We start from the raw sequence: 27,344 nt of genomic DNA on the forward strand, positions 1-27,344 counted from the left end.
AGGTTTGAAAAAGTCTGGTTGCTTAAGGCCTGTTTGTTTTTTTAACATTAAATGACTGAATTAATAAAATGACTGAATAATAAATAATGTCTATAGAATTAAGTCAATATAAGTGTTTTTTTTTATTTATAAAGTCAAAAAATAAATACTTTTGATGACTTAATAAATTAAATATTTTTAAGTAAGTCATGATTTTTTTTTATTTATTAAGAGCCTAAACAAACACTTCCTTTAAGTTACGCAACCACATTGTTTTTCATATAAAATACTTGTAGTTTTAAGCCCGGTCCACTAGAAGAAGCTTACTAAAAGAAGCCCAGTACTTCTCTAACAAGTTTCCCGGCTTCTGGTTGTTCTTCATTTTGCCCCCTTTTTCTTTTCTTCAAAACACCAAAATTAAAAAGAAGGCGATAATAATGGCAAACAATAACCAACAAACATCATCTTTGCGACCATGGGAATCTTACCACACTGTTTTCACCAACGCCAAAGCAGGTTCTTTCCTTTTTATTTTTACCTCCCCTTAAATTTTACTGTATTAATTTATACAATTTCCCCCCCTTTTCAATATTCATTTGTGCCAATTAAAATTGTTTGACTGAATACTAGAATTAAGCTCACAAGTAACTTACTTTTCTATGTGTGTGTAGCTAATCTTGATTTCATTTCTAATTTGGAATGTGTTTAAATAACATTAGATCACTTTTACACTATGTGGGTGCTTGAGATTTTGTTTGACTGAATAGTAGAATTAGATCTTTTAACCATAGTGGCACCACGATTCGATCGGCGTTTCCCTGTTCTTGGTTGTTTCTTCATTTTTCCGAAAAAAGGTTGAATCTTTGGCAACCCCAATAGGCCACTTCAAGTTTCTTCATCTTTTTTGTTTTTTTCATTATTCGACTTTGTGTTGGCTCGGGCTTATATTGTCAGTGTGTTAATATGTACGATATGAAAAAATGTGTATCTATACATGCCAGTCATTTAGCATCATCAAAATAAGAAAGTGTGTTTGTAAATCTGTGTAACTATCTATCTACTTACTTTGAGTTACTGATGATAAGATGTCTACTTTGTACGCAGTTTAAGTTAAGATCGTGATCTCTATGAACTTTTTAATGCATTGGTAGTATATACAAAGTAATTTCGAGTTTGTATATACTTATCAAAGTTTAACATCGATTTGTGTTTCATTGAGTTTTTAATCTGTTATTAAACTTATATTTGGCTATGATTTTGGAAGGTATGGATGGGGTTGACAAGGAAAAAGTGCAAAAAGTAGTGTATGAGATGAGCAAAGGATCAAAGTATTTTGAAAACGAGGAAAGAAAGGAGGCATACATGAAACAGAAGATTGAAAACATGCGTGCTCAGCGTGCAAAGCTAAAAGCTAGTGATATATCTCATTATCAGCGGGTAACTGTTATTTCCACAGGTTAAATATTTGTAAGCATATGTAATTTATATAACATTGAAGCTGTCATTCAAAGTACACTGCCATGTGCTTCCCGAGCAAAATTTCTGGCCTTTCCTGCACCACCGAATGGCGTATGTCATTTTACTATGAATAAATTAACTTTTACCAGAATTGTGTGTTAAAGATTGGGTTTTATCATACTAGTCATATGCCTGCACGATGCGGCGGTTTAGTGGCGGCGATAGCGGTGTGGTTATTAATGTAAAAGTAATTGATGTGAAAGGGGTAGTGTATTATTTAAGAGATAAGGGTAGTTGTTGTAAATTAAGTTAATTAAGGGTATTATAGGTATTTCAAGCGAAGATCTTAAAAGTAGTGAATAAAAAGGGAGGGGCATTTTGGGGTTATCAACAACTTAGTTGAAAAGAGTGGAGAGATATAAATACTTTATAATGTAATATAGATATAGATATGTGTGCCGGTAATGAACATTTTTTTTCTTTTCATTCTTGTGTAATGTAGGTTGCTGATAAAAGAATTGCGGAACTGGAAGCTACACGAGATTTATCAAGAATTTGGTTGCATGTAGACATGGATGCCTTTTATGCAGCTGTTGAAACCTTGAGCAATCCAGCATTAAAAGGCAAGCCAATGGCTGTTGGTGGCATGTCTATGATCTCTACAGCTAATTATGAGGTTTTAAACTCATAAATCATTTATATTTGCTTCAGTTGCTTGGCAATACTTTCCATATCGAATTCGAGTCTGTTGTTTTATTATGTCTGTTGATGGGATTGTTTTCAACTTGTAGGCGCGGAAATTTGGGGTTCGTGCTGCAATGCCTGGTTTCATAGCATGTAAATTATGTCCAGAGTTGATATTTGTGCCCGTAGATTTTAAGAAATATACACATTATAGTGATTTAACTAGACAAGGTCAGATGGTTTACTTTCTTTTTTTAAAGTTATGTGGATTCGCTTTTATTAATATACCCTTTTTGAACTGTTTTGTAATGTGGCATACTAAACCAGTTTTCCGTGAATATGATCCCAATTTTACGGCTGCTAGTCTTGACGAGGCATACCTGGATATCACTAAAGTTTGCAAAGAAAGGGATATTACCGCTGAAGAGGTAAGCTATATACAGTATCTATATACACACATGCAGAAAATGTAAATCCTAAGTCCTTTATCATTATTATTCTTCATTTCTGAAGGTTGCTAAAGAGCTTAGACAAAATGTGTACAAAGCTACCGGTTTGACATGTAGTGCTGGAGTTGCTCCCAATCGCATACTTGCAAAGGTATGAAGTATGATAGAGAGTGAAAGAAAAAGAATGAGGTTTGTTAATAATTAATATATAACTAGTATTTCTACCCGGGCGTTGCCCCGGGAGAAAAACATAACTCTGGTGATAAAAGTTACAAAAACATTAAGCCGAAAAACAAAATTTGCGTGACAAAAGTTAAGAAAATAAAAGTTGTGGTTCAAAGTAAAGAAAATGAAACTTTGGTAATAAAATTTAGAAATCAAAAGTTATATCGTAAAATAAAATAAAAGAAAACTTTCAGAGCAAAGTTTAAAAACAAAGTTATATGAAAAAAAGTACAAAAGTTAATAAACTTTATACCTAAAAACAAGGTTTGTATGTTGAAAGTTTAAAAAGCAAGAGCTATGTGACGAAAGGTAAAAGGGGAAATGTAAAAAAAAAAAAATTTGGTGGAAAGTTTAAAAAGTAAAAGTTATGTAGTAAAAAAAGAAAGAAAATAAGGGTCGTTAAGTCCGTCACCTAACAGTCGTTAGGTTTGTTACCTAACCGTCGTTAAGTCCGTTAATTATGTTGGATACTTTAAAGGCTTGTACCTTATGCTAAAGGGGGAGTACTTTTAGCTACAGTAAAAAAAAGAAAATAAGGGTCGTTAAGTCCGTCACCTAACAGTCGTTAAGTCCGTTACCTAACCGTCATTAAGTTCGTTAATTATGTTAGATGCTTTAAAGGCTTATACCTTATGCTAAAGGGGGAGTACTTTTAGCTACAGTACCTCCCCCTCACATTCCAACTTTAGTTTTTAGTATATATATATAATTTATGTGTGTACATCAGTGACTTGATACCGTGTTGAAAGATAGCTGTTCATAAAATGGCGTTAACTTAAGTTGGACCATGATCATCCATTTTGCTAAAGATTTATGCATATTTTCTATGTGGTGGTCAGTGGAGAGAATTAAGTGTATGTTTATTATACTAATCTGTTTTACATTCTAAATTATTCAGGTCTGCTCGGATATAAATAAGCCAAATGGTCAGTTCCTTTTACCTAATGATCGGGATGCCATTATGACATTTATATCTTCACTTCCTATACGGAAGGTAATTCATTTTGATTACAGATTTGTGGTCAATAGAATAGCTTTCCTACTCTGGATATAGTTGTGATCTTCTGAATGTAGTTTTGTTTTTACCGAGAAACAGATTTAATTGTTTCTTTCACAGATTGGAGGTATTGGGAAAGTCACAGAGCATATCTTAAAAGATGTTTTTGACATTAAAACATGTGAAGATTTGCTGCAAAAAAGCTCTTTCCTTTGTGCACTATTCTCTCCTTCATCAGCAGGTGTTTAAGATTGCATGTATATAACTAGCTTTTGTGGTTGGGTTCAGAAGGATGCCATTGAGTAATAATGATAAAAATAAAATATTAAAGCAAACAGAAGGGGCATGGTTGTAATTTTTTATTTTTTTTTTCATATATGATATATGTGATGCTAATCCCACTTTCTGCTTGATGTAGACTTTTTTATATCGGTGGGGCTAGGAATTGGAGGAACAGATGCACCTCAAGTTAGATCCCGAAAAAGTATGAGCAACGAGAGAACGTTTTCTGCCACAAAGGATGAGGCGTTCTTCTATCAGAAATTAGGTGACAAAAAGTTCTTAGTCCAGTATCTATTCGACTTGTTGGTACCTTTGACCATGGTTTTCTTATATGTTTACTTATGAGGCTTCTGAAAACTGATTTTTTTTTTCCTGGTTTTAGTTTTAGTTCAAGTATTTGAACTTTACATATGCCTAAAATAAGTTGGTTACTCATGAAAAATCAGACTAAAGTTACTTACTTTTATGTGCTAGTATTGAGTTTTAGCAGTTAGCTGAACTAATTCTGAATGGTGTTTTCGATTGTATTTTGTTTCAGAGCAATATTAGTAATAATAAGTATTACAATAAGTTGATAATTAATTCATGTCCTAAGACCTTACTATTGAGTTTCTTTATTCACCAGCTTTGAAACTTTTTTTATCTTTATTAGTCTTTGAGTCTAGCTTGCTACAACCAATCTGATCTTCAGTTTGCAGTTGAGCATGCAGAGATGCTTATGTTAAGTTGTTGACATGGCTAAAGAAGGTTTATATATGCTGCATAAACTTATTGTTAAAATCAATTTGCAGTTGAACTCTCAGAAATGCTATCTGCTGACATGGAGAAAGAAGGTCTATATGGGCGAACACTGACACTGAAATTAAAGACTGCATCATTTGAGGTATAATTTCATGCTCTTATGGTGTAGGCGGAATGATTTGATCCAAAACTTACCACTCAAAGCATGTTCAGGTCAGAACTCGAGCTGTAACTTTGCAGAGCTATACACGGTCAAGTAAAGAGATACTAAAACATGCTTCAAAGCTTCTCAAGGCTGAACTTCCTGTATCACTCAGACTTATGGGTAAGTTAGCAGGTTTGCTTTTTGATATTACTTTTCCGTCCCAATCCCAAATTAATTGCCCACGTTTCTATTTTATTTTTATCCCAAATAAATGTTCACTTCCGAAAGTAACATATTGATTTTACCATTCTATCTTGATCTTTTTTAATAGAGGTACTCTTAAACATGTGTGCAAAAAATAAGGGTAAAATTTAATCTGGTTATGTATAATACTATAAGTTTTCCTAAAACTCTATATGTTTTAATTGTACATAGATGTTTTGACTTCGGTCAGTACCATATGCTATTACTAATGAGGAATTGTTGCCATCTTCTGAACATACCTGTCTAATTATAGAACTATAATTAAATCATCTCAAGTTATTTAGATCCAAATTATGTTTGAAACTTGTGCAACTTAAAACTGAGGATGCCTGTGTCTTACAGGACTGCGCATGTCTCATTTCGATGAAGATAAAGGTGGTACTCAAAGAACACTTTTGAACTTTATTAAACCAGAAGGCGGTAACAAAGAAGTTGTGGATGAAGAAGACTCGGATGTTAAAGATGGTTATGAAACACATTGTCATGCATTTACCGATCCATCTTGTGACCATTTATCAGATCTCAATCAGAACGCTTGCACTTCAGGCGATTATAATGAGGAAGAAGTGGAGCATCTTGGACTAGGAGGCAATGAAAGCAAAGATCAGGTACTCATAGTGAACTGTGAAAGTGAATGTTGGGGCTGGAAGGGCTTTAGTGTTAGTGACTTAGTGCTGTGAGAAAAAAAATGCGAACTTGGACTAAAGTCAAATTAGCAAGTCGATACGTTAAGCTAGAAAATATAACTAAAGATAAAAGGTCAAGTGGGTCAGTTATTCGAAGTGTATTTAAATGCATAAAATCTCCTATATCATTGGAAAAGGTTAATCAGATAAGTTTAGATTATTTATTAGTTATAAGTGTTTGCAATTCGGCCCAAGTTATCTATATGGTCATTATACTTCTGAGTTTACTCATATAACCATTTAAGTTGTAACGTAAAGAACTAATCCTAGATACGCCGTATAATATAATCATAGCTTTACTGCAAGACAGTGTCAAATGGACTGTTTTCTGTGTCAGATTAATGAGGAGACTCTAATTGAGAACTCGGTGAGAGCTTCTGGATTAGATGCAGATGAGGGGAGGAACCCAGATTTGTTGGCCAGCGTTGCATTTTCAGATAACGAAAGGCAACTGTTGATGTGGTTGGATGATTACAAGTGTTCATTATGCGGTGCAGAATTGCCTCCCACTTTTGTGGAGGAAAGGCAAGAACATTCTGATTTTCATCTTGCTGAAAAGCTGCAAGAAGAGGAAGAACCAGGGAACAATTACAATAATCTACCACTGAAACATAGGTATGCATAATATACTGTAATTCTTAATATTATAGTTCAATTTGTGGTAAAAATCAATCTGAGTAAATGAGGCAGAATCGGTAGTTATGGTGTCATAACTTTTGTATCAGGATGAGGCAGAAAGAGGCTGCTGTTCACCAAAGCAAAGGCAAGAAGAAGAAGAAGCAGAAACAATCTACCCCAAATAGCAGGCACATTCCAATCGATTCCTTTTTTACAAAAAGAAATCACCATTTGTAGTTTATGTTACATTATTCCTGTATATAATACGAAACATTGTGCTCTTATTTTAGTACATATTTAGTTAATACTGTTTATTGTTGTTCCGATAACATATGTAAGATTTGTGATTATTCAGAAGCATGACACATCAGTCGACATGTTTCTGAATGTGTATGAAGTATGCTTTCACCAACTGTAAATAGAATGATAACATAATTGATCAAAGACAAGATCTTGAATTTGGCATGTTATTCTACCCGTCTTCTAACAAATGTTGATTTGTTATGTTACGATATAACCTATACAATTTAGAAAAGATGTCCATCACCTATGACAGTGTACACCCAGCAGTTTGGGGATGACACGATTAGTGTTGCTGGTGCGGTTTCACTCTATTGCCTACTTTTGTAGTTCTACATGTATGTATACATATGCAGATGTCAATTAGGGTAGACAAGTTCTTAATCTCTATCTCCCCACAATAATAATCATATGCATACTGTTATATGTTGGGACCTCTGGTATTCTGCCAATACTTGAGAAAACATGTAGAGACCTCAGTTGAAGAGAGTGAAGAGACCAAGTGTCCCATTTAAAACAAAGTTGATCAACTTAAAGTATGTAAATTATGAAAACCGTCCGTGTGGTAATAATTTCTTACAGAGCAAAAACAATTACCCCCCTGCCCTAAGTGTGAATATGCTAAACTCTTAAAACAAGTCTAAGATTTGAAAATGAGATCTTATAAGAAAATTGTGCAAAAGTAAATTACTTTAGTATTCCCCTTCATTTAGTCACATGTACTTACTAAATCAATAATTTAAGTATTTAACATTTGTTTTGCAGTACCATAAAGGATACTGACAAAACAACATATATGTAGATGTCAAGAGCCAATTATTCATATCACTCATTGATTTGGGGTCCAAAACAGTTTACACACTGAGAATATGAATAAGATTCTGTCACATGTGAATACTGAGATAAGATTGTGACCTCCATTGCCTTTTGGATTTTATAACTAACACTTTGGGTGTTAACTTGAAGATACACACAGTGAACTAATGAAGACACTTGTTATCTTTCATGCTCTATGCATTTTGCTGATTCTAGGTTACTGTGGGTTTTTCTTTGTGTTTGTGGTTATCGGTTTGTGATATTTTCTTAACGTACATTTGCATTTTCCAATACAGGTGATGTAACTCAAGCCCAGATCAATGAGGATACCGTTGACCACTATGCAACAGCAAAGGCAAGTGTAAGTTCCTTTGAAGTGTTTCCATTCTTCAGTCTGCTTGTATGTACTTCAAAACTTTGAATGCAGCCTCTGAGAAACTCTTACCTTTTCAAAACGAAACTACTGTCTTGCTAGATGTAGCAAAATAGGGTTGGGCGACGGGTCAGGCCAGATTGATGCACAAACATATTTTAATCTTTCATTTATAACAACTTCTTCCAATATTCGTTGTCTTGATTATGATTACAACAGATTATCATACAATAACAAGAAGTAAAAAAAGACTTTGGAGAAAGAGATTCAGAGGTCGTATGCATCAAAAATAGTCTCTGGTTGACTTCCAATCCATTTGACCGATTTCCTTTTTAGCTTAACTCTGTAATATGACCAATTTTCCTTTCAGATAACTTTTCTATCTAAGCCATTTGAAATGAAACACCATTCAAGTCGACCCATTCATAAGTAAAAGGTCGTCTTAACCAAAGTGTTGTCGCTAAAAGGTGGAATTTTAAACTTCTGCATTTCTGTCTACATGTTCTTGATTAATTCCATCATTGAACACCAATACAGGAGAACAAAGGTATAGACTTTGATGAAAACACGTTGTTCAGTCCATTCACGAAACAAGAGTGGAGATCATACCAAGAGAAAAAGATCAACGAGGTAACTTTTAGTACTTCTATCATTCCAATCATAGTGATTAAAGTTACGAGAAATGTTAGATTTACAAACAAATTTAGAAACAAATTTTACAAAGTGACTTGACATGTGAAATGAGCCAATTCAATTTATATCTTTATTCTCTTTAATGTTTCTCTCTATGAGATACATCAGTATGTAATTTATTTGTAAGTCTAGCACTTTTCTAAAGTTATGTTGTAAAATCTCTTACAGGGTCGCAAAACGCTGTTAAATTTCACAATAACTTACAAGAACAAAACAGCAGTTAAAGATGCTAATCTTTATATGAAACAGCTCACCTCAGATTTTCATTGGGGTTGTGGAATGACCCATCGAATTCTCAACAATACTGCTTACAAGAAATGGTTTGCCTCAAAATTCACAGCTGCCGATTTCCACAACGAGCTAAAATGGTACTACACTGAGCCAAAACAAGGTGAGGAAAACTACACTGATCCAGATGCCATGATTAAGTTTGCTGACGAGCACGGGATAATAGTCAGAGGCCACACCATCTTATGGGATGATGTCAAGTACCAGCAAAAATGGGTCAGAAAACTTTCACCAGACAAACTATTAGAAGCAGCAAACAAACGAGTTGACTCGGTTGTCAAAAGATACAAGGGAAGGTTAATTGGCTGGGATGTTATGAATGAGAACTTGCACCATAACTTCTTTGAGAAAAGACTCGGTAAGAATTCATCAGCATATTTTTATAACCGTGTCTATAACATTGATCCAAGCACGACATTATATATGAATGAATTTAATACCACTGAACAAGTAGACGACAAGTGGGCATCTCCTGAAAAGTACTTGAGAAAGCTTAAGGCGATTCAGGCTTATCCAGGTAACAGTGGCATGAAAATGGGCATCGGGCTCGAATGTCATTATGGCGCTGAGCCGATTGACCTTCATTACGTCAGAAATTCATTGTTGTCATTAAGCCAAACAGGTTTACCGATATGGCTAACCGAGTTGGATGTTAAAATGGATCCAACACTCCCAAATAAAACTCAACTGCAGGTATCACCATTTGTTGCTTTTCCAAATAAGATAAGGATGGTGGTTTTTAGAGGTGAAAAGATTGACAGGTCAGACGGGTTTAGTAACGGGTCAAAAACAATTTAGAACTGAAACGAGCCAGATCTGCTAAAAAAAGCACACTATTTTGTAATCAAGTTTCTAAATCTTCCAATATAACAATTAAACAACGTATAGGGCAAAAATAGACTTTTTAACCCGTTTGACCCATTACCTTTTTAGCCAATCTTTTCTATAAACACAGCTGAATCAAATCCATAGTATCAAAAGTGTAAACTTTATACGTTTCTATGTAAACTAGCTAAAAACTGCAAACGTGCAGGTCATTTACTTGGAAGAGATCCTACGAGAATCATTCTCTCATGCAGCTGTCAAGGCAATTGTCATATGGACAGGCTCGTCAATAGATGGTTGTGATGTGATGTGCATGACCAATGAAAAATTAGAGAACACACCAGTTGGGGATCTGATCGATAAGCTAATGGTAGAATGGAGGACCGGGAGCATAAAAGTTGTATCAGATAGTAATGGAAGCTCACAAGTTTCAGTATTTAATGGTCAATATGAAGTTACCGTGGTAGACCCGGTTACAAATGCTTCTACTTCTGTCAGTTTTAAAGTAGACAAAGTTAGCATACCTGACAAAGTCATCCATCTTCAAATCCCTGGTTAAGTCACGTGGTGATTATCTACCCATGGACTACCTTCAACAACAATCATAATCAATTTGATACTTGCATTTAAATTTAAAGCATTGTATTATTTTGATATATAGTTAAAGACAACAGTAAAATGAAGAATGTAGAAGCTAGCTAATTCCTTTAGCGTTAAAGTTTTCTCTATGTCAAAACTATGAGACATACAATAAAATACATCACAAGGGAAAACATTGACCCGTAAATTAACTTAACGCTGAAGATCTTCAATATCAGTTAATGAAGACTTCTTGGTGGAACTAATCACAAGCTGTCCACATGCACCGCTGATATCTTGGCCCATTTGTTTTCTAACAGTAGTTCGTATATTATACGTATTTCTAAGAATTCTCTGGAATATTGTAACTTTCTGATCTTCACTAGTTCCAAATTGACTAAGTATGCCAATCGGATTAAATGGTATCAGATTCACAACCTTCAATAAATAAAAAAACTTATGATCAAAATTAGAAGTGGGATATGTGAATCATTTCATAAGTAGGAAACACACCACTTGAAATGTCTCGAGCAATTTGCCAAGCTGGTGGGCATGCTGCTCCTCGTCATTCACGCCATCGAGCATTATGTACTCAATAAATATCTTTTGCTGACTGAAATACAATGCCACATGAGTTTTGGTGAAGTAATTTTTTACTAAAGAATAATTAAAGCAACTAAGGAGAAAAAAAACCCACCTTTTCTTTTGATATTCTGCCAAAGAATTCATAAGTTTTTCTAAAGGAAAAGCCCGTGCTGCAGGCATAATTTTACAACGGATATCTTGAACTGGTGCATGAAGAGATACTGCTAAGTTCAAATTCGGCAAGTCACCATGGAACTTGTTTATTGCATGAATTATGCCAACCTACAAGAATGATATCAATAAGGACTTAAATCACTAAATCTCATGAAAAGTATACAAAGGGTGGTATTAGGTGGAGCATACCGTTGACACGGTTATTTTCTTGGGTGAAATCTGAAATGGATATGCTGTCATTACTCGGATAGCTTCTACTAGTGCAGTATAGTTATTTAATGGCTCTCCCATTCCCTGCCAACAAGATGATAATATCAGAATTCAGGACAATGTAGCCTCCCAATTTTCACTAGAATGTAGCTAAATACATTTCGAGGTATATAAGTAACGTGGGGTACTTACCATGAAAACAATATTGCGTATAGGTGATATACGTGACGCATGCACCAACTGTTCTACAATCTCTCCTGTAGTGAGGTTACTCTTAAAACCCATTGTTCCAGTTGCACAGAATGTGCACCCCATTTTGCAACCAACCTATATTCAAGTTTAAAAGACAACTTATCTTGAACAAATCAAAATACATAACAGTGCTGTTCCAAAAAAAATACATACATAACAAGTTTCAAATAGACTTGGCACAAACATAAAGTGCTTGGGTGAGAGTCGGATTCAGTTACTTAGTAACCCCAAGAGCAGTAAGTCATGCATCTCCAGACCTCAAGTCCTCAATAACTTAGACACTACTCCATCAACTTTCAAACCTGATATGAAGTAGGCTTGTAATGGGAAAAAGAGGAACTGGGAATTAGGCTATGTTTTTAAGGCTGATGTATGTTGACATGTAAGCAAGGAACTTCAAAACACCAAAGTCGTAACGTTCATAATACAAAAAATTAAAGCAACATTTTCATCTTCTATTCTACTCTGTTACTCCTCTTCCTTTTCTGTTTTTTAATCTCCAACTGTATTCTTCACTTCTTCTAAGTGTTTACTTAACTGTGGATTATTCATTAGACTCTAAACTGATTATGTTCTTTTATATTTCTTCTTTGCCATCTACTACCAATCTTCCGTTATTAAACTGATAATACAAGTTCTATACCTCCGATTAGTGATTACTACTCTGTTACTAAACCGATTCTAAATTAATAAACATTCAATTTCTACTGATGTTAAAGCATTCACAACTCACAAGGTAGAAAACAAGAGGTCGAAGCCATTTATAATCATTTTGTGAAAACCACATGCCTTCACTTCACGCCTCGCTATCATGGACTCTCTGCGCCTCACGCCTCTCATAACCAATGGAATACAGAATAGCATGTTTGTAAAAGTGTACCTGCGAAGATATGCATAAGGTTGATCTTGGGCCACCAGACCGTTGCTTGCCTCCATATTTCCCTAAACTGGAATCATATCGCATAATCACAGCTTCTACAGATGCACCATTCTACCAATAATAGAACCAGAAATAAAACGGCATTAATCAGTACACATTCACTTTACTAACAAGAATTTTATAATTCATACCAACTACTAAAAGTAGTTTAAGCTTTCTTCTGTCTAATTTGCATTTGAAAACCACTACGGAGTACTTTGGACATCACACTAACTACTACATATAGTGATATAGTTTAAAGTTAAAACCTTTTGTATCAAATATACATTTGAAAAACAATAATCTAACCTTGACATAAAAAGGGATGTTTAAAAAAAAAAAGAGAGGGCATATTTTCCTGAATGAACACAGATGAACCATATATTTTTTATTCCATGTGATGCCCAGCAAAATTTCAGATACTCCTCCAATATGCACCACATACTTTTTCCCATTACATAACTTTATAATGTGTTCCGAAATGGTATGTGATAATTTAAAAACCAGATGATGATGTTAGAACAACATTTGAAAGTATGATATGTATCATGTGGAATAATAAAAAATGCCTTGGCAGTTTATACTAAAATCAACTTACATTTTTACAGGAAACATCTTGGCATTGCCTATGTGACTGCGACGTGGTACATTTTACACTAGATATTTCGTAACAAATTTCAAAGTGTAATGACTATTTCAGAACCAATTATAAAAGCTTAATAACTATTCTGAAATTTGAACTCAATTGAGTCAATTCTACCTAAATATACCACTTAATTCAACTTTACCGATTCAACCGGTAGCCAGATACCACAATGACAACCTCACAACATAACTTACAACTTTCACGATTACATTCGTATACTTCAGCATTCATTGCCTACATTCGGATAAAAGTAACAGTACGCTGCTATTGGATAACTTACATAAAAATCCTAAAAAAACTAAAAACCGTAACATTTAGGCTAAAAAAATGAAGGGAATTTATACCTGCAACTTAACAAGAAGTTTAGTAGTAACTTGATCAGTAGAATCAAGAGCAGATTCAATAACAGAAGTGCATGTTTTAAATTTGGAGCTAAGCAATGTGTATGCTGATGCAGGCAATGATGGAATATCTCTCCATTCACAATCTGGGTTTTGTATCACATATCTATATATACAAAAAAAATACATATACATATACATTAATTTTAACACCCCACAAAAAAATATATAAATTTTCAAGATTTATATAAATAAAGGTAGAGACTTTACTTCCAAATAGATGGGATGAATTGGGTATTGATTCCAGCTTTATCAAATTCAGTTCTTATGAAACCAGCATCAAATACAGAACGACACGTCATCACATAAACCCTAATGGATGTTTACTTACTGAAGCAAGATTGATTTATGATTTTTATTTATTTATTTAGGGTTCATAAATGGAAGTTTCAATTTTTGGGGTTTTGGATACTTGTTTGTGTTTTGCAAAATTGTAACATGGCCACTAATTGTACAGATTAGACCTTGAACTTTTGAAGTTCTTTAAAAACCGGTTCGAACATTTAACCTGTACTCGGTTGATCAACCGTTTGAACAACATCGGATTATTAGTTAAACAGACGGACAATTGAACCATTCATTTTTTTTTTCAACCATTAGGTAAAAAATTCGGTTTTTGATTCTTTACTTTTTTTTCTATTAGAAGTACAAGTCTTCCTTAAGATATTTGAGCTGTTAACTTTCTATTTTTAATTATTTGTATTTGCCAGAACTAAATATTGTTTTTATTCACTTGTTAAATATGATAATTTGTACTTTAATATCAATTTCGTATAAATTTTGACTTGATCATGAGTATTATTCTTCTTCTTTCATCGTACCAGACTCATTGTTTGTCGATTAGTTTTAATTATGAAAATTTTAACTTCTGGTATATGCTGAACGATGTTATTAATTTGTTTGTTTTTTTAAGGAGGTTGGTTTGTCATTGTTGCTTTTACGTACGAAGTAATATATAAAAGTTTTATGCTTTTTAAACAAAAAAGAAAAAGAAGTAGAATGAATGAGAAAAAAAAAATCAAAAACTTATATCATACATTTCTCTCAGTCACACTCTATTGTGCGTGTCCTATTATTCTTATAGTTGCCCCCCCCCCCCCCCCCAAACGGTTGATACTTGATTTCACTTACTCTCTTCGCTTTTATGATATTACTTATGACTTTGCATGGCAGTCCGCAATCACAATATAATCATCCGCTCTCTTATTTTTGACAAGTCATTGTGATAATTTTCCCGATACTCCATCTCTCATCGTATCAGCCTCATTATTTACCATTTAGTTTAAAATATAAAAAAATTGATTTTTGGTATGTGGTAGATGGTGTTATTAATTTTTTTGTTTTTTGAACGAGGTTGGTATGCCATTATTGCTTTTACGTTCGGAGTAATATATAAGGGAGAGTTTGTTTGTGTGTTTGTTTGTTTGTTTTTAAGAAAGTTAATGAATGATTAAAAAACCAAAAATTTATATCATACACTTCTTTCGAGTTATTCTTGATTGTGCAAGTTTGATTAATATTTCTCAGCTGATTCGCTTTTTTGATAGTACGATGGGGATTCTTTTGAATTTGTTGTCCCAAAATGTGCACAAAAACATTAGTATTGTCCATGATCAAGGCTTTAAGTATGATTAATGCACACATTTGGACCATTTCAAAGTTTTCAACTTTGGGTGAAAAACCATTGTACTCTACTACCCCGAAGACTTCAAAGTGGCCTAATTGAGATGATATGTTTGGTTTCTTTCAATCAATAGCATTTTTTATACAGTTTATTACTAAATCGAATATGTGTAAACTAGGAAACTATCGTTGCACCCTAAAGGATCCAAAACAAGAAAAAAAAAATACAAATCTTTCAATCTTTCTAAGACCACATGATGTTAGTTCTAGTTTGCAATCAGATGAGTAGAGAGTTTATGCAAAGTTCAAGATTTGGGTTAAAAAAACACAAAGCCGGTCGTACTGAAAAATCTTGTCTAAACACTTCTTTTTTACTTCTCGCAGACTTGCCGATAAACAAGGTTTCATTTGCTGAGTGTCACCTTTGGTCTTTTGCAAAGTATATGTAATTCCAAGGCTATATGTATACGTACATGTGGGAATTGGCATGTAGTTCTTACACGAAGTTTGGTTGTATACTTGTATTATCTTACATTCAAATTTGGGTAGATATTTGATCTTATCATATCATAGTTCCTAGTTTTCTAATTCAAGATTTTTAGCACATTTGTCCAGTTTATTGTGAAAATAGGGTCCCTTGATCCAACTATTCCACAAGAGTCCAAATCATTCATTTAACGTTCCATTTTATGCAAAATGATCTCGAGAATTGTTGAACAAACGTAAAATTTTCAAGAATCAAAGCAATGTTCAAATTACTGCTACATTCTTTAAAGATGATTTTAAACATTATGTCAAACAAAAGCTCCCCAAAAAAGACAAGGAACTGAAGAAAAAAACTAGGTTTAGTACATTAGCTCGTATCCATTAGCACTCAAGATACCATGTTCAAGGAAAAAACCGAAAAGGCAGAGCAACGACGCTCTTGAACATATAAGCATCTAATATTGCGTTTATATGGACACAAAAATATATGAAATTTTTTTTATTGAAAAAAAAAAAATAGGCGATATGGCCTATGCCCTATGGGATCATCTTGGTGAAGGAAGGTTTATGTCGAGTCCAAGGTCCATTCCATTGTATGCAATAGGAGCGTACATCCATAGATCATCAGAACTCAACAGCTGCAAACACCATAAGATCATACTTGTTAGATCAATAGCTTGAACTTCATATGATAATATGAAAAGTAAATTTGCCTTATTTTTCACTCACCTTGATTTGAAGCTGCAAAAATTTCACATACTGGACGGCTTCATCAAGCATTGTGCTTATATCAACCTTCATTGCCAAAAGAAGTATTAGAAATGATTATTTCTGGCTTAACTCGTTTATTTTTTTACTCCGTATAACTAAGCTTACCTTTGTACCATTTGGGACAAGAGTTTGTAATATTCTTAACCTTTCGTTTATTTTTTCTCTTCTTTTCTGCAAGAGACATAGAAAGTCCTATCAGCTTTACGTCCTTGAAAATGGAATTAGATTGAGAAAAAATCCGTAAAAAAAGAAAAAATCAGATTACCCACCTTGGCATAGACACTTTGACTATCAGTAGCTGACCCGTTACTTGCTCTTTTCTTGCCACTTGTGTTCAGCATTATTGCAACTCCTTTTGGTCTTGGACTCGCATCTTGCAATCCATTTGATTCATTATCTGAGTCAGTAATATTTGTAGTTTGTCTATACTCCTTCTGACTCTCACTAAATCTTGGCTTTTTCCAACTTGCCTGGACCTACATTGTAAAGCTAGTGTTTAGCAGACCGCTTCATAGAATTTGAATGTTAATAGGTTAAAAACAAGTTTTATCAAAGTCAACTTACATCAGCTTCGCTACAAGAACGCTTCATAGAATTTGGCACCAACGTGTTAAATTCTTCAAATGATTGAACAGAACCCCCTTTCCTGCTGCCCATTGAACAAGCAACCGAGGGGTAACTTTCTCCACTTGAAGTGGGATACAGAACACTATTACTATCTAGATAACTATCTTCTTGAAACCAAGAAGGAACTTTGGCATTTTTGTTATTATATATGGATACTGAGTCTTCATTGATGTCATCAATGTTCATGGTTAGTTCGTTGTGTGGCCAAAAGACCGAAGAGTCTTGAAAGTTAGGAACTTTGGCCGAAAAATTGCCAAGTAACTGTGCCATAAAATCGGCTTCTTCACTTGCATATGTTCCACTAAAGAAGTTCCTTTCTCCTTCTAAAATGGTAGACAAGGGTTCCATTTTTAGTTTATGAAAATGGTATAAAAGGGAATGATAATAATAATAGAAGATTTTTTATTCTGTTTTGGGCTCAACTGTCAAAAGAAGCTATGTTTGCGCAAGTGCTTAGCGAAATCATGTTCAACGACGTATTTATACGAGTAATGTGGCAGTTGATTGGTTTTGTCTGTATCATTAACAAGATAATGCATTATAGAATTCAATTATGTCAAAGTCTAATTTTAATATTACATAAAACAATCATTAGAATGTTGGTTAAGCTGCCTAATACAGCTAACATGACCCTTCACAGCCTTTGAAACAGATTATCAAACACGAACACGCTGAAGAGCATAAGTGTCGACAGGGTCATATTGAGAAGGGGATATTAGTAAGTTGTTAATCTAGAATCATAAATACTTTGTTTAATGTTATGGGCATGTTGTCATCATGTCAATGAGAGAAGATCCAGTTACCAGATGCAATCTTATAAATAACTAGGATCTTTGTCTCCTTCAAATATAACCTAACACCCTATGACTTTTAGAGTTAATTTGGAGATAATATTTGTTGCCTCAGATATGGTACTAGATTAAGCAATATAAGCTCTTTATAGCATATCAAGTTTATAACATATTCTTATTCTTATACTTATATTTTCAGTACTTATATATAGACTCCAAAACATTTCTATTCATACTATTCAGTCTATTCATATATGATTAAATAATCAATGGTGATAAGATGATTCAAACTTGGACACAAAGGTAAACTACATTTGATACACAGAATGTCGGTCGTGGTAAACTGGTAATCGTGACCGAATGGTACAACTTAACGTACGTTTACACATAGTTTTACAGACACTAATCAAACTAAATTGGTTAGGAATCGGAAGAAAGGAATTGGCTTAACATATACAAGCCCTTGCAATGAAAAAGGAGAATGACACATTACAGCGTTCAACACTTCAACCTTTGTCTTCATGCATTTTAGCCCTTGTAACTTTACAAGTAATAAGTATAGGTGTACATGAACTAAATATTCTTTAGTTTGATATAAAAAATAAAAAATAATATAGAAATATAGGTGTACATGAATTAACTTCATTATTGAACATTTAATATGAGACGTAAAAAATAGTAAATTTATGGATGTAAATTTAGTATGATAAAAAAAATTATAAGTTACACCAACCAAATTAAATCTTATTTAGATAACCATTTTTTACATCAATTACTTTTTACATTAGTCTCGTTGCGCAAGTGCTTCTCTAGCTATATAAAAATCACTTATGTGACAAAGGATAAGCCCCGTTTATATAAGCCAAAAGATAGATTGCACTTATTATTAATTAATACATGTATATATATGATAGCAAATCTTTTATTTTATGAGCTGGCGGTATGTTTTGTCAGATATTTTTTTTCTAGTAGCTCTTGAAGAAAAACAGAGCTCATTAAGTTAGTTAGAGTTGAATGATGGAACCAACAGGGTGACGCCCCACTGGTACCGCCCTCTAACAAAGAGTTTTAGGCAGCTAAAATGGATGAGTTTGAATCCTTGCTAAGCAGATAATTCCCTCCCACCTATTTCTCTGGGGAGTCATCGGGTTGTAGTCTATGCGGTAGTGACTCGGGGTACCTATTCGATACATGGAACCAGAGGTTCCCATCTATTTACCCTTTTTAGAGTTGAATGATGGAAAATAAAATAGAAACACACACCATAAGACCATTCTTAAAGTTCGGTTAAAAGGTATTGGTGAATGAAAGTGAAAGAAGATGAGCCCATTAAGTCTAGTTGGTTAAATACAAAGGTGATGCTGGAGTCGGAGAACCATTTCACCTAGTGAAGTAGTGAAAGTAGTGAAATGATGATCAAATCTTATTTTGGCTTTTGTCGTAGGTATAGTAAATGAGTAGTGAAATGGTGATTAAATCTTATTTTGGTTTTTGTCACATGTATAGTAAATGAGGTGTAAACAATAAGTGAATGGTTAAAAAGAAAAATAAAAGTTGAAAAGGTGATGCTGATGTAAAAAAAAAAATTGTAGATAAAAAGGATGAACGGTTACGAATGGTCTAATAAGTCATTGGTTTGATTTTCTTTGTTTTGTTTTTTTTTTTGGTAAGAAGAAAGAACTAGGAAGCCGCGTGGAAATATTCCCGGCGTTGTTTGCGCATTTGGAATGAAAACAAGTCGTCTTAATTTGTATGACGCCATTTATGATTTATATCTAGTAATCGTAGTAGCATGTTTTTTTTAACGTTAATTAACTACAAAATTTTTTGTTTTTTTATAGACACACACACACATACCTCGTGCAAAACTCTGGCATTGAAAATGACATAATAATAATAACATAAATAATTAAAGAGAGCCCATTGCACGATCTCCATTATTAAATATAATTATTATGTGACTACCACCAAACGTCTATATAGTAGTATAATTATTATGAGATTCTATGATCGATAGCTCTAATTGGACACTAGAAGATAAAGAAGGGGTTGTATAATGTGGTGGCACGTTTTCATGGGTTTAGGTTAGGAAACCTTTTGCTTAGAACTAGTCAAAGTCGACTTCAATTATATTCCTATGTTTGTATGTATCTATGTATATGTATGGTCTAGTTAGCTTGAGTCCCTAGCTGATCTTTAAGATGCAAGTTTTTTGAGCTCAAATCTATAGTTTGAAAATATCAGTTAAGGAAGAATGTTGAATAAAAGAAAACTAAGAATAGTTTGAATTAATATAGTTTGAATTAATAGGCTCGAATAGCTCAAAAAAGTTATCACTTGTTTGTATCACTTTAAATATATACACAAATCTTGGCTATTACTTGCCTACAAATTATGAGTAAATTTGAGGTACTCCCGGTTTTACATAAGTTCTTGAATTCGATTTTCAGAAATGACAAGCCTTGAGGTTTTTCCCTCTGAATATTTGTAACGTCATATGGTCAACATCTCCTTGTCCAGGGTATGTGCAAAACTTCACTATTACACATTTATACGGTGAGGTTTCCCTGATGTCGTATTCAAATCGAATGTTCGAAAAAATTGCATACAAATCCTATTTACTTTTTATTTTGCTCAATTGAGGTCACCAAACCTTTTTATTTGCTTCTAGATCATTCTGGTAACAAAAAAGAATGACATACAGAGACAGACACTTGGAAAATACGTTGGCTTAGAATGGACGAAGGCCTACAAGAGACGGTAAAAAGTTCAATGATTGATCTCAAAAGGACGATCAAAAAGGCATAAAATTTTTAGCCCAATAACCCTTTATTCTAAACGTATTTCGGCATAGAATTTTTAGCCGAATAACACTATTTTATTTGCTTCTAAACGTATTTATGGTTTGTTCAATATATAATTCTACATCTTACTTTAGGTTGTGGTTTTCAATATGAACGCCAAAGAACCATCCCGAACCAAAATGGAAAAGAGGCTAAGCGCACATGTATAATGATAGGTCCAATTGTCCAAATGTGTTGGTGAACTGCAATCTTGCATAATGTGGATGCCATAATATGCACCACCTCAATTTAGTGTTACAAGAATACAAAAACTGTGAAATATATTACTCCGTAGATGAAAACAGACTTCATCACGAGATGGTACATAGTCATAATGATTAATAGAACGTAAACAGGGATCTAATGGATTTTCCCTAACAGTATTAGGAAAATCAATTTTAGTTGTGAGTTACATGAGAATCGGATCAAAATGTGTACAAAGAAATTAAATTAACATGACATTTACCCAAAGATGAACCTATTTATCTATTGTTTAGAATATTAAACTGCTAACGTAACCAGAAACGATCCACGTGTTGGGGTTAACCAAATTTAAGAGCGATCACAAGATAAGGTTAGGTTGAGAGCCCGCTTTTATGCAAGACCACATAAGATGTCAGACTGTCAAACAAATTAAGAGAAGCACAGTATCTCTACAACATAATAAGCAGGATTTTTATAATTTGCCCAAAAGAAACACCTATACCTTGGAGAAACATGGGTCTATGCAACTCTTGTAAGTTGTAACTGGTGTACTTTGCTAAAACAAAATAAAAAACAAACTTTCTTTAACAAACGCAGGTATTTTTATAATTTGACAAAAGTAAGCATCAACATAATATTCAATCCTTCCATTTCATGAACACTATGATCCAGGTTATATCAAGAAATGCGGAGACGCAAACATTAAATCAAATGCGGATCTATAAAACCATCATGAGATCACTGCTGCTCCTCTTGAGGCAGTTCCTCCCCAAAACCACGTTGTGCTATTCTGTAATACAGGATACCCATTGTTGCTAAACAAGCCCTGTATGAACGCGAAAATATAAGCAAAATTTTATAAGGGTTTGTATGTAATGCCGACATTTTGTGGCATTTAAACTGGGAAGGTGATACGTATGCACCACCAGAATTTTCTCTGCGCTAAGATTGAGATGTGCACAATATTGAAAACACAGTGTACAAGTCCACATAAACATAGTTGGTGCATAAAAAGTTCAGATGATGTACATATCACCAGCTGTTAAGCTAAGTCAATATTGTGTGGCAACCAAGTTTCAGAAATGTTCCAGCTGGGTCACCAAAAGTTTCTTTTGTATTAACAGAAATGACTCAACTGATGTGTGATGCAAGGGCAAATTCAGTAAATGTGCTGATACCAGTTGCAAATCATTTTTCACAACATAAGAACAGTCGAACAAAGTGGAGTGTTCTATCGACAAGAACTTTGAGTAACCTATATGGAAAATTACTAAAAGGTAGTTGCTATTTAGCGACATAGGGCAATTACTAATGTCACGTTAATTATAGCCTAAAATAGGCAGGTATAAGCTTTAATATCAATGTAAAAAAGTGCATCAACCGACAGTAAAGAAAATGGAGATGAGGAAAATCTCACATGATTGCTATGACAAGAAGTATCTTCCTTGGATCCATTCTTGATGGTCTATGATGGCGGGTATGGGTTTCATCTGCATTTGCATCTTTTCTAGGGGGGGCTGTAACTGGTAAAGTCGGCAATGCACTTGACCAGAAAGGTAGCAACTTCCTTAAAAACTGGTTGCGAAAACTTCCTACAAAATAAACTAAGTTAATATCAATTTCCAATATGGGTTCGAAAGTCGAAACAATATAGCTAACAAACAAGACCAAACACCCAGTTAATTTATAAATATGTACTTAGATAAGTATGTCAGTATTTTTCTATTTCCTAGTGATAACATATTTCTCTTAAACTCAAAAGAGGCACAAAAAACAGCTTTTTTTTCCTTTTAAAGACGAGAAAAAATTTAAATGAAACGTCAATACTCTCACCTCTCCTCGAGTACTTCTTGCGGTTAGCATCTTCATCATCTGCATAATATGAAACCTCAGAGTTTTGCCTCTCAACTTGTAATGTGCTCTTTCTTGTGGTAGCGCCAGGCTGCAATGCACTCTCAGCAGTCAGTTAAGATGGCAAACCAGAGGCTGCGTATTGGGCAAATGCCAAATAGGGTAGGTAGGGTAACTGGTAACAGCCAAAATTCATCTAGACCTGGGTTGTGTCAACACACCAACGCGTTATTGCCTTTTATTTTCTTGATGTTCATAAATAATAAAATTAAGTTTTAGATATGATTACAAATGAAAACTATATATTACAAATTTTCAAGAGGAAACTAATTTTGACGTGAAAAAAAACCAACGTGTTCACTGAACTTTAGATACATTTTGGGTGACTTTTGAGCCGTTTGTTAAACCAGATTTTTGTAATTTACCCAAATAAGACAGAAGGAAAGTACAAGCTATAAGTCTATAACCCCACATTTAATCCATAAATGATAGGATATAGAACATGAAGCATGTTGGAAAACAGAAAACTAATGATGCAGTTAAAGGAATAATTATATCAAAAGATTACTTACAACACCAGAAGGTGGGCTTCTCAGATGATTTGCTGAATTAGGAGCATCTATCTCCACAATATCTATGCTTGAAGGTCTAGCAGAACCATTTACTGTATCATCTTTTGTTCCAGAAGGCTCCGAAGAAGTTGGCATGGCAGCCAATGAAACTGGATTATTTCCAAACACACTCTTCTCAATTCCAGTCTGCATAACAGAAAATATAGATATGATACAACAGCTACACCTATGAAAAACTTTCTGAACGAAACTATGTCGTGTGTAATAAAATTACTTGTTTAACACACATTAAATAACTGACCCGCTTTCCATGGTAGACCATATATTCATGTTGGGTTGTAATGTAATGTATACATACAATAACCAAAACAATTCTGTTGTCTTGTGTACTTCCATTCCAAATCAATATCAAATACATAATTATAAATTGAAGTACTCTGCCTGTTAGTTTTTACCATGCAAATGATTTTCATGGGAAATCCGATTTACAATTTTACATACATCGCAACATGCATTACACAAAGTACAATGATGCAAGAATAATAAAATAGAGAGCCTTTAAAGAAAAAGAACATCCAAAATACTGTAGATCACATTATCTTATGTAACAAACATGCAAGTATAGTACCAAAAGATTCATAATTTTTACTTGCCTCTTCTTTAGTTGCTTAGAAACACAGTAGCTGATTTAACTCTGATACAATTTCTATATAAATATGCAACTCTACCTTGAATTAAAAAGTCGTTGACAGGTTGATTTACCTCTTAATTCACTTAAATTACAGTAGTTGCTTTAACTCTTTAAGTTGGTCCATGTCCGAGACTTCAAGAGGTTAACCAGGTCTCCAATGATGCCCAATTTATTATTTTTACTTCTTTAATTAATCAAACTCGGCACAGTAAAAATAGTTCTCATTCCCTCTGTATGCAAGTCCTGAACTAGAATCCTAACGTATAATACAAAACCATTACTGATCCTATCTTAGAAAAAAAAATTAAAACTAACCCAAGGAAACATATCAATGATGCCCAGCAGCCGAGGTATAATAGTTTCCGATCTCTCCGTTTATGAGGTCGGAATAGGCGACATCACCCACGGCCCTTTGCTCTGTCAGGGACTTCCAGGTGCCATTACTCATAATACAACCATACAAGCAGTAAAATATATTCCAACAGGTATTTTCAAACACATACGAGAAATGATGAGGCTCACTTTTGATTATCCTCATATCACAGACACCTCAACAAGTTGACAATCTAGACACATTCCTTTTTCTTTCTTTTTTACCAAGGAAGGTTCTAGATACATTCTTCCAGGATGCAGATTGAAAGCTAAGACTGCACATTCTATTAGTACTAATACATTAACTTAGACAGCAAGAAGCACAGCAACGGATACCCATGTCATACTATCAGTTCACAGATACTTTTTCTCCCTATGATCACAGCAAATGATATATAATGCAAAAATCAAATGAGAAATATAGGAGTTTGACAAACTTTAGGGAACCCTATCATGCACATAAATTTCAACAGTTTGTTAAAGTGGCAAACTTCTTAACAAAAAAAGTAAAATAAGGCTCTTTCAAATGGGATTACCTGAACAATCGCTTCCTTCAACTGTGAATGTAAACGTGATCCCGAGTCTTTAACACTTTTAGGAGGCCATATCTGTGAATAAAGTGCAATATTAGTTAATGAACTGCTAGATGAGCCAAAGATTACAGCGTGTATAATGTTTTGATTATATTATAAATGGTTACTTCTGGTGTTACAAAGAACAGTAAATAATCTAGGAGTTCATCTTCCAATATCACAATCACACATGAATCCTGATTGAGATCAGATACAGTTTTTGTGGGTTTTTTAGCTTTTATAGTGTAGCTTTTATGTATACAACTTCTTAGAGGCGTTGGTGAAATTTTGTGCAAGTAAAAGATTAATTTTTTAAATTCGTCTTATCCTAGAAATGTACTAGGCAACCTTATAAAACTGAGTTTACGGGAAAAAATTGTGTGGTATAGGCCTTATTGACAAACTTAACATGTAAGAAACCACAGGTTTTCAATCATAAAGTAACCTATACAGCTGTAACATTGATCAGCTGGAGTTATCAATCTCTAATTAAAAACTAGTTTCATTTCAAATAAACTCAAAAAGATAAAAGAACTGCGTTGAACAAATGAACCCTTGGATTTTGCAAGTTTTAACATTTCAAAAATATCAACTTTTTAAGCAAAAACTTCAAATCTAACTGTTAAATAAAAAAGCAGCACTGATTCACAGCATTCAAGAAAAGAAGAAGAAAAAGTTCTATAAGATAGGGTCTACATTTTTGTGTGCATTAAGACATCAAATATTGCTCCAACATATTACTTGCGTTCTCATGCAAGCATCGGCGACTAAAAAACTAAATAAAAATTGGAAAGTTCCTCTGGTCTAAACCTTACCGAAGTTGAACATGCTGGACAAACATATCCAGCTGGAGCGGTATGGGGAGGATAACTTTTAATATGTGAAACTAAGCAATTTGTGTGTATAACATCTGAGAGCAAAAAAAGACATAAGATCATACGATTAAGTTCAACATTCCAACTTTTAAATTCAATAAAAAAAACCATGCATATTTCTTAAATGCAGAATAACATACGCAAGCAACCCAGGCGTGTCGTTTGAGTATCACCGCCTTCTTCAAGCACTACTTGACAATGGCAACACTTTGTAGGCCAATCATACTCCCCATCAATTACCCACTCTGAGTATGTACGAACCTATATAATCCACTCAACAGTCTCAACCAAAGTAGCATAATATTGTATAACAACAGACAAAATGCACCAAAACGTATTCAACTCATCACGTCTTGTTATTCAATGTATCCAACTTACAAAACGTCTATTGTAAGTAACAAGCTTTCACTTTTCACTATCATAATATCTGAACTCTTATAACTTGTAACCCGCTAATGTGCCACATTAGCAAAAATACTCGTTACCGTATATGTATAAATAATTAAAACGTACCACACAAATTTGATGTTCCGGAAAACATATGCATTCTCCGCAAACAGGTACCTTGTGTACAAAGCAGTACAATTTAGTCGCCTACAAGCAACAACACAATCGCTTTTTCGTTAGTACTTCAACATTAACACGATATACGAAACGACAAATTCGCCACTATCTATCTACCTAATTATACTCAATTCACAAAAATAAAAATTATATTATCGAATTTCGGGATCTAAGATCACGGATCATCTAGAAAAGTAAATTAGGCAAATTTACATCTGATCTATATATATATATATATACTGTGTAGTATAAATGCAAAATGTAAGTAACTAAAGGTCTTAAAAATAAATAGATTTAATAAAAATGGATGAATACCTTACGGCACTTGCAGACGACCATCGGATAATAATAATAATAATTATTATTATTAAACTGTTACTTAGTTTTAACAGCTGAAATAAAAATCTAAAATAGAAACATTAATTAGAAAGCTAAATTATTATTAGAATAGATTAAAAAACAAAAAATTGGGGCTAAAACGGTGTCGTTTAAGATGGAATAGGGTTTTAGGATTGGGTGAAAACAAAATGAAGATCTGATCTTCTGTGAATAAAAGATGATGATTAATCCATAATTAGGAGATTGGAATTGGTGATCAGTAGTAAGAAGGTAATCAGGTGTGTAACGTTTAATTTCGGTTTTTTTATTAGTGTGAGACAGATGCTGAATGAATGAATCAAATAGTAATCGGAATGTGTGTGTGTGTGTGTGTGTGATCTGGACCACCTGCTGGCGGGGGATTATAGATCTTGGCTAAGACCAAAGTTGTATAATAAACGGATGACTATAGTTTTCATTTTTGTTTTCGTCATCCAACCAATTAATTAATTGATTGAAAAGGTAGGGAATGTAGTGTTGTTGGATTAATTATGGAAAATGATTTATCCTCATTAAAAATTTAACCTAAATATTC

General features: G+C 33.8%; 5 protein-coding genes across 9 annotated transcripts; 2 read left to right on the forward strand and 3 right to left on the reverse strand.

Annotated features, from left to right (window-relative positions):
- The first annotated feature begins 362 nt into the window (after nt 1-362).
- On the forward strand, nt 363-6,998 carry LOC122593425 (DNA polymerase kappa). The gene is made up of 13 exons (XM_043765834.1): nt 363-495; nt 1,244-1,416; nt 1,940-2,113; nt 2,229-2,549; nt 2,635-2,721; nt 3,694-3,789; nt 3,913-4,033; nt 4,211-4,339; nt 4,866-4,957; nt 5,029-5,140; nt 5,567-5,832; nt 6,248-6,525; nt 6,636-6,998. Exons 1-13 carry the CDS (start codon nt 417-419, stop codon nt 6,763-6,765), a joined length of 2,058 nt encoding a protein of 685 aa, XP_043621769.1. The 5' UTR covers nt 363-416; the 3' UTR covers nt 6,766-6,998.
- Nucleotides 6,999-7,670: 672 nt separating this feature from the next.
- Nucleotides 7,671-10,541, forward strand: LOC122592098 (endo-1,4-beta-xylanase 5-like). Of its 5 annotated transcripts, XM_043764308.1 has the most exons (6): nt 7,671-7,866; nt 7,941-8,005; nt 8,555-8,647; nt 8,879-9,356; nt 9,453-9,691; nt 10,032-10,541. In XM_043764308.1, exons 1-6 carry the CDS (start codon nt 7,812-7,814, stop codon nt 10,380-10,382), a joined length of 1,281 nt encoding a protein of 426 aa, XP_043620243.1. In that variant the 5' UTR covers nt 7,671-7,811; the 3' UTR covers nt 10,383-10,541. The 5 variants fall into 5 exon arrangements, with proteins under 5 accessions (XP_043620243.1, XP_043620239.1, XP_043620241.1 ...); XM_043764304.1 differs by having other exon boundaries at nt 8,879-9,691; XM_043764306.1 differs by having other exon boundaries at nt 7,941-7,999; nt 8,879-9,691.
- Nucleotides 10,429-13,989, reverse strand: LOC122592099 (dual-specificity RNA methyltransferase RlmN). The gene is made up of 8 exons (XM_043764309.1): nt 13,800-13,989; nt 13,533-13,695; nt 12,504-12,614; nt 11,564-11,698; nt 11,351-11,455; nt 11,100-11,269; nt 10,916-11,015; nt 10,429-10,840 (listed from the first exon to the last, which is right to left on the reverse strand). The coding sequence occupies exons 1-8, from the start codon at nt 13,889-13,891 to the stop codon at nt 10,616-10,618; spliced, it is 1,101 nt and encodes a 366-aa protein (XP_043620244.1). The 5' UTR covers nt 13,892-13,989; the 3' UTR covers nt 10,429-10,615.
- A 2,254-nt stretch (nt 13,990-16,243) lies between these two features.
- Nucleotides 16,244-17,444, reverse strand: LOC122591845 (transcription factor bHLH139-like). Its single transcript, XM_043764075.1, has 5 exons — nt 17,034-17,444; nt 16,739-16,945; nt 16,575-16,640; nt 16,428-16,493; nt 16,244-16,336 (listed from the first exon to the last, which is right to left on the reverse strand). Exons 1-5 carry the CDS (start codon nt 17,442-17,444, stop codon nt 16,244-16,246), a joined length of 843 nt encoding a protein of 280 aa, XP_043620010.1.
- A 4,057-nt stretch (nt 17,445-21,501) lies between these two features.
- On the reverse strand, nt 21,502-27,141 carry LOC122593922 (zinc finger protein-like 1 homolog). The gene is made up of 9 exons (XM_043766384.1): nt 26,747-27,141; nt 26,381-26,461; nt 26,008-26,128; nt 25,808-25,902; nt 24,957-25,028; nt 23,358-23,543; nt 22,768-22,876; nt 22,352-22,526; nt 21,502-21,760 (listed from the first exon to the last, which is right to left on the reverse strand). The coding sequence occupies exons 1-9, from the start codon at nt 26,768-26,770 to the stop codon at nt 21,673-21,675; spliced, it is 951 nt and encodes a 316-aa protein (XP_043622319.1). The 5' UTR covers nt 26,771-27,141; the 3' UTR covers nt 21,502-21,672.
- Nucleotides 27,142-27,344: the final 203 nt, after the last annotated feature.

Source organism: Erigeron canadensis, chromosome 3 (assembly GCF_010389155.1).
Source record: "Erigeron canadensis isolate Cc75 chromosome 3, C_canadensis_v1, whole genome shotgun sequence".
In the NCBI taxonomy this organism is placed as follows: Eukaryota; Viridiplantae; Streptophyta; class Magnoliopsida; order Asterales; family Asteraceae; genus Erigeron; species Erigeron canadensis.